At 45.5% G+C, this 7,714-nt stretch overlaps 1 protein-coding gene across 1 annotated transcript in view; it reads right to left on the bottom strand.

Annotated features, from left to right (window-relative positions):
* The window catches only part of LOC308380812 (CUB and sushi domain-containing protein 3-like), a gene marked incomplete at both ends in the record, with an annotated part of 198,970 nt that overhangs the window by 72,821 nt on the left and 118,435 nt on the right, over positions 1-7,714 (bottom strand). Inside the window, 3 exon segments of the mRNA XM_080858223.1 lie at positions 3,147-3,335; positions 4,214-4,423; positions 5,333-5,449. Coding sequence (XP_080714349.1) covers positions 3,147-3,335; positions 4,214-4,423; positions 5,333-5,449 — 516 coding nt within the window.

The raw sequence follows: 7,714 nt of genomic DNA, 5'->3' as shown, positions 1-7,714 counted from the left end.
TTAATTCACGCAGAAGGGTTCAGTTCTGGAATAATGTGATTATGCTTTCCTCATTTTGTGTCCAGCATGAGCGTGAGAGGCTGTTATTATTATTTCGTCTGTGTTTCGCTGATGTTTAATACCTTAGTCTAGCCCCCACTTCTGTTAGCGCACTGCTGCTGCCTGTGTCTGTGTCGTGTCAGAGTGTAAGACCTACCTGCTGTGCTGGGGTTTAGTGTGTGCTCTCTGGCACTCTCGGGGTTCGTGCGGCATATGTGGCATGGGGGTTGCACTAATAAAGCAGCACTTTCTGAGGTCATGCGGTGTATGGGGCACAGGACTTGCCTTTAGAGCTGAGATCTCTGTGTCCATCTCCAGAGATTACTTTTAGCGCGGGTTTTTGTCCTCCAAAAAAAGCCAGCACCTAAAATTCCTAAAAGACACTGACCATCTTGGCTATACCTCTGAAGCAAATGACCTTATTGACAGTCTCTAGCCTTAGATAAAACATAAAACTTGTAACGAACTTGCTCTCTCCTACCCCAGCTTCACCCATTCAGCACTCAGTATCGGTATACTGATCATGATTCTAATCAGCATTATCTCTCTCACCTGTTGGACGGATTCATTTCCCTATTCATCCCCCCCTGAAGTTTTACTACTTAGTCTAGGCTTATCAACCGTTTCAGATTTACAAGAGCTATCCTCTTGGAAGTCTGTGGCGAATTGGGTTTAGAGTGCGGTGCTGTGAGGAGTCACATTACCTGCCAGCTCCCCTGCAACCGCTCACAACACTGGGCTCTTTTACAAGCACTCACCGCACTGGACTCCCTCACAAGCGCTCACCACACAAGCGCTCACCACACAAGCGCTCACCACACAAGCGCTCACCACACAAGCGCTCACCACACAAGCGCTCACCACACAAGCGCTCACCACACTGGGCTCCATGTTAACAGGGGCACTTCAGAGGGAACTGCCGGACTGGTTAGAATAAGATGTATAAAGTTCCAAAATGAAGTGGTGGACCAGGCTAACATTAAAGTGCTAGTTAAAGAGAGACGTTCTCCCCAATGTAAGTGGAGCGCTGAAGGCATTGTCGGCATTGTCGGAATTAGAATTTTACTTTGTTAATAGAAGGCATTCTCATTCCATCAACGTGCGAATTCTCTGTGATGCAGAAATGGGACTGACAGGTGGCCTGGATCCGCTCGTGATTCATTTATTCTACTGAGACAGGGTGTGCCATGGGCGGCTTCTTGGGACACAATTAACTTGGTGTCAGAATTTTGAAATGTATGTGTGCAGTATCTGTTCGGCAATTTTGTTCAACTGCCCATCATGACACAGTGATTACCCGGTTAAAGACACGGCTGTTAAACGGCCACGCCAACTCGCAGACTCACCGAGGAATCACCGACTCACAGCCCTCTAACCCCCCCACACTTTGCCACTCCAGCTGTTTTTAATACCAGCGGGAAAATTGCCAAATAAAATGTGTTTTCTTGCCTTTGCATCTCATAAGAGCCCTTCAAACCTTGCATTCACTGACATTTCCTTTTTGGATGCTTTGCTGCCTGCTTTTGCCATTTTGTGTCAATTTGAACAGGGGGATTTCTTAGGCCTTTTCATTTTCATTGGATTCATGTTCAAAAGAGTGTCATCGGGGGGGTGGGGGGGGAGGTGGGGGTGGGGGGGGGAGGGGTGAGAGAGGGTGGAGTGCGGTGCTCCTGTATGTGGACTCAGTTTTTTGGTTGTTGATCGGGATATACAAAGAAAAGGTGCATCGAATTGTTTTGCTCAATTTTGGTATTTATTTGTGCCGTGATATGTCACAATAGACCGATCCTTTGTTTTCAAACATTGAGGAGTGAGTGCTAGCTAGTGGCAGAAAGCCATCAGGGGTGATAGTAATTCATTTTAAACCATATATTGGAAGACTCAGGCGTGGGTTTGTCAGTCATGTTTCAGGTTTTAATCTTGCACAATGGCGGCCACCATTTGTGAGACTCTTTTGATTTGACCTGCGGACGGAGGTGAGAAATCCCTTCCCCCTCCGGGTCAGGACAAAGAGTATTGCAGCCATGGCCTATTTGAATAGATGGTTACACCCCTAAACATTATGTATATAACAGCCTGTCCTTTAAGGAGTAGGCAGTTAATCTGAGGCGAAGCTCTGGGTGAGTGGAGCTCCAGCTCTGTCTCACAATGGTGGCCACCATTGTTTCAAGATTAAACCTGGAAATGACTGACAAATCCACGCCTGAGTCTTCCAATATATAGTAGAAAATGAATTACTATCAGGGGTCTCAAGTAGAAAACCTTATGTAGAATTCATACTGAAACAGCACATGTATGCAGCGGGAGAGCTGTGTGCACTCAAAGGAAGTCAGATATAGCCACATCTCACTCCACAAATAAACACCCAAATAGTTGTATGTGTGTATACCATCTCCACAAATTAACAATATAAGTATTTGAAATGAGTATTAGCTAAATTACCCCATCATTTCTCATAAATCCCCATGACTGTGTGCATGCAGAGAATAACAGGGATACTAGTATTTGAGTAGTTATGCTGCAAAGGGTTATCCGAAAATATTCAATCATCCGTGCACACACCCTTATCCAAAATAACAGCTTCTCCTCTACTGCGCCAACAGACAACATATGAAAATGTCTTTCTGCAGCTTGTGTCTAGTCACACAGGACATGATGAAAATGGGTAGCCCGGTACCTTCACAGCGTGGCACAGGGCATGATGAAATGGGTAGTCGGGTACCTTCACAGCGTGGCACAGGGCATGATGAAATGGGTAGTCGTGTACCTTCACAGCATGGCACAGGACGTGATGAAATGGGTAGTCGGGTACCTTCGCAGCATGGCACAGGACAGGACGTAATGAAATGGGTAGTCGGGTACCTTCACAGCATGGAACAGGACAGGGCATGATGAAATGGGTAGTCGGGTACCTTCACAGGGTGGCACAGGACAGGACGTAATGAAAAGGGTAGTCGGGTACCTTCACAGCATGGCACAGGACAGGACGTAATGAAATGGGTAGTCGGGTACCTTCACAGCGTGGCACAGGACAGGACGTAATGAAATGGGTATTCGGGTACCTTCACAGGGTGGCACAGGGCATGATGAAATGGGTAGTCGGGTACCTTCGCAGCGAGGCACAGGGTGGTTCCAGTTCCGGCTCACTCCATGGAGACAGGTGAGCGATGCCTCCCCCAGCAGAGTGTACCCTGGCAGGCACTCGAAGGAGATTGTCATGCCCACCCCGAGGTCGTTGCCAATCACAACGCCGTTGCGGAAAGGTCGCGGGTCGGGGCACCTCTGCAGCTCGTACGCTGTAACCCAGGAAACGGTGGGGAATCAAGAAAATTAAATGTCATTGTGTGTAATGACTTTCATGTAAATGTCACAGAATTAGAAACCAACACACAATCAACACAGGGTATTCTTAACCAAAACAATAGCGGCAAAACCAAACCATACTGAACAATAGCGGCAAAACCAAACCATACTGTGAACAATACCACCCCAATCTAACCAAACCAAACCAAATCACACTGGTTAAATAAAATGGAACTAGAATTGAGAGGCCACTGAACCCCCCTCCCAAAAAACTGAATGTTTTATAAATCTGTCAAGCCAAAGTCTCCTAATGCCATTCAAAAATACCCCGCAGTGCACAGGTCTCAAACTGAGGGTGAAATTATGAATAATGAGCACGGAGGAAAACACATCAATATGCCTGAGGAGAAATAGGGGATGAAAGAGAGAGAGAGAGAGAGAGAGAGAGAGAGAGAGAGAGAGAGAGAGAGAGAGAGAGAGAGGAATTTCAATGGTGCACAGTTGTGTGCTCATGAGAGTAAGCTTCAGAAGCCCTCACCCCTCACAGGAGAAGCCCCACGTTCCTAGGTCACTGACACAAGTGCAAATATGGATCTACTGAATTTGCAATGACAGTAAGACCTTTCCGCACAGAAGACCAGGGCAGCTAAGCTTAAAGCCCTCCCTTGCATGGCAATTGTACCGGTGTTCAAATCCCTGATAACACAATGGGGAGGGGGTGAGGTGTAGGCTGGCTGGGGTTGGTGGGGGGGGGGGGGTCCCGATTATGTCAATATTAACAGAGGGAGAGGCAGAGTATGCCAGTGAAAAACTGGGGCGGGGGGTGCGGGATGCGCGGGGGGGGAGAGGGGGAGGGGGTAATCCTCTTTACCTTCGTAGGTGATGTGGAAACCAGCTTTGTTTTGGGAGTAGTCGCTGTGAAAGATGAAGCTGGTTTGGTGGGTGGTGCTGAAGAAGGAGTCCGGAATGACGGATCCACTGAACCGGTCGATGACGGAGCCGGCTTCCAGCGGCCCGCTTCGCACCTCCAGGTAATCGTGGACCGCCTCAGTGGAGAAGTTCAGGAACTGCAGGTGAATTCCTGGAAGAGAACCGCATGGGAATCATTGGATCATCTCACAGCCTATTCCCACAACACATCATATAGTCCAAATAGTCTAATGATAAATAGTCTAATGATCTATTTGATATCATATAAACAAACAATTTATGCCCTTTCAAACAAAACAAACATGTAATTGTAATTTTTCTTTTGTCTTCTAACTGTAACTGTTTGTTTTCTAACTGTAAATGAAGGAATTCTCTGTTTTTCGTGGGATTTTGCTGCAGTGCTCTAGAATTCTATTGGGGTATAGAGGGTTAATACCCAAATAGTTTTGAGTGTGCATACTATCTCCACAAATTAACAATATAAGTATTTGAAATGAGTATTAGCTAAAATACCCCATCATTTCTCATAAATTCCCATCACTGTGTGCATGCTCAGAATAACTAAACAGGGATACTAGTATTTGAGTAGTTATGCTGCAAACGGTTATCCGAATATTCAATCATCCGTGCACACACCCTTATCTAAAATAACAGCTTCTCCTCTACTGAGCCAACAGACTACATATCAAAAGTTCCCTCTGCAGCCTGTGTCTAGTCACACAGGACATGACAGGTGAAAATGGGTAGTCGGGTACCAGTACCCATTTTGCATGATCTGCCAAATAGTCCCTAATGATTTTCATTCATTTCTTTCATTCATGTACATGGAACAGCATTTTCTTATTTTCTTCCTTTTATTCCATTTGAAAGGTTATAACATTCACAGGAGAATAATAATAGCGTGGTGAAATTGGGCAAACAATAGCGCCGTAATGACAGTGACACATAGGTTAATGCAATTTAAAAGAAAGACAAAAACGGGATACCAAAGCAGCCAAGCTGTCTGAACAGTGTGACTGCAGAGTGTAAAAAGACCTCTAGATGTTTGACGAGTACCCACCGAAGCCAATAGGGAGTTTTACGGTCCAGTTGCAGTCAAGGCCACTGGGGTAATTCCCTGGAAAGCCTGGGCTCAAGATCACCCCGCTGAATTCTGTCAAGGAGCCACCGCACTGGGCTGTGAAGATAAGCAAAGGACAAAATGGCAGCAAGAAAACAGTGAGAAAACTTTTACTCTCGCAACCTGGCGCTGCGCAAATTAGCCTTAGCTCGTTAATGTATAAGGTAGTTACCGTTAACGCTGTTGGGTTAATTAGCTCTAACGCGTCAATGTGTTGTGGGGAGGTGTCACACTCTGTATAGATGTGAATGGTACTCGTGACTGAGCGAGTGGGTGTTTGACATCGCCCAAGGGTAAACAGAACGGTGACTCCGAACGACTGTGTCCATTTACAGTACTTTAAAAGGCCTAAATTGAGATGTCGATGCTCCGCATTGAACATTCCATTTGCTCGGCGGTGTTGGCGTGGATCAATTTGGCTCTCTCTCTCTCCGCATGGTTTCCGTTAGTGCACTGCAACGCTGATGCCTTTACAATGACGTCAGGACTTATTTCACTTAAGGCGGACGCGCCTTGAATCTCAATAAATGGACACTCACCAGCCTCCTACAGGCTCCACCATTATCTTCATATAAGACTAAGGTCATGTAAAGACCTTCATTTACACTGCAGTATCTCCTGGTGTAACATTGAGCGTGGTTAACCTATTCATGTGCAGCACTACATATATCTATGGTGGGAAGCATCTCTTTGATATTGCAATCAGTCAGGTACTGACACCTAATGATGACTGCCGTATGGGTAGTATGTGGTGTGTGTTATGCAGAATAGTTCATACTAACAGCCTGATTTTGTTCTGTAGCCTTAAGGTGTAAAATCTGCCTTCACTGATTATAAAATGTACTCCTGATAACACCTAATATTTGTTTGTTGTCTGCCACTTACCCTATTATGAATACTTGTGCCTGTTTGTGTGTATGCTGATTTGTGTATGTTGATTTGTGTGAGTGTGAGTGTGAGTGTGTGTGTGTGTGTGTGTGTGTGTGTGTGTGTGTGTGTGTGTGTGTGTGTGTGTGTGTGTGTGTGTGGGTGTGTGTGTGTGTGTGTGTGTGTGTTTGGATCCTGTTGATGCTGTGACAACATTCTGTGATGCACTGAGGGGGAAATATCTCTTTCAAGTGTGTTAGCCACACAGGCATAGCGTGCATGGCATTACTGTGTGTGTGTGTGTGTGTGTGTGTGTTTTTGTGTGTGTGTGTGTGTGTGTGTGTGTGTGTGTGTGTGTGTGTGTGTGTGTGTGTCTGCCTAGCATGCATGGCATGTGCATATTCCAATCAGTGACCCATGAGGGTGTCTTCAAAAGAACAAAGCTAACAGTTAGCATCCAATTAGCAACAGTTAAGAAACCCATGGAAATAAGCCTACGCTCTCTACACCACAGGTGTGTATCTTTGCAAGTATGAGCATAAAGTGAGAAAACAAATTAGATAAACACTTGTGTGGTTGGCATAGTATTCCGATTTTTTTATGGAATTATAAGTTATTTAATATAAATAATATCATTATATAATTAGAATATTCAAATTTTACAAATCATAACAATTTATTAAATATAAATAATACAATTGTTAATATTCAATTATAACACAAATATTCAAGCGACAGCAGCTTCTCACGCATCTCAGATGAAGTTTGATGTGCTTCCGCGTGAACACTGCGTTGCAATTTCACAGCACATTGGGCACAGCACACACAATGACTGGAGTATAATAACTATTTAATATTGAAGCCGTACCAAAATGCCAACTAATGCTCATTCGTCTTGTAATGCAAGATTCGCTCTGAGAAACGATTACATCCAGAAAAACGGACATTCACAGAGTTTGGCCAGGGGGGGTCAAAAGTGAGCGGTCACACCTCAGCATTTCCAACTGGGCTGGGCTGGTTGTATTCACAGCAAACCCCATGCATTGGGTACCATCAGGCACACCATGGCTTGGTCACAGCTTTAACTAATAACCACATCCTGCTTTCCTTCAGCTCCTGGCTGTGTGCTTCAGCCTCCCCATCCCCCCCCCCCCTGCCAGAGAGATATCCTCAGGATGGGGAGGGGGGGGGGGGATTTCCAGGTTGTGTGCAGATGTGTGTCTCCTAGTATATTCATGTTTGGTCTTGAATTGATCCTTGTGATGTGAGCAGCATTCTGACCATGGTTTCACTGCCATCTGAAGTACCTGCCATAGTTACATCATTTGACTAGAGTCTCACTGTCAGTCTCTGTGGAACACAGTCCCCTTTGGGAATGACCAATCAGAGGGTTGTTGGGGGGGGGGGGGATGTTGTCTTGGGGCATCAGGGGCAGAATGAGGCCTTAAGGGGTAT

This window comes from Sprattus sprattus (genome assembly GCF_963457725.1).
Source record: "Sprattus sprattus genome assembly, chromosome: 19".
NCBI lineage: Eukaryota > Metazoa > Chordata > Actinopteri > Clupeiformes > Clupeidae > Sprattus > Sprattus sprattus.
Note: the sequence above shows the minus strand (reverse complement) of the source record. Positions and strands in the feature narration are given on the sequence as shown.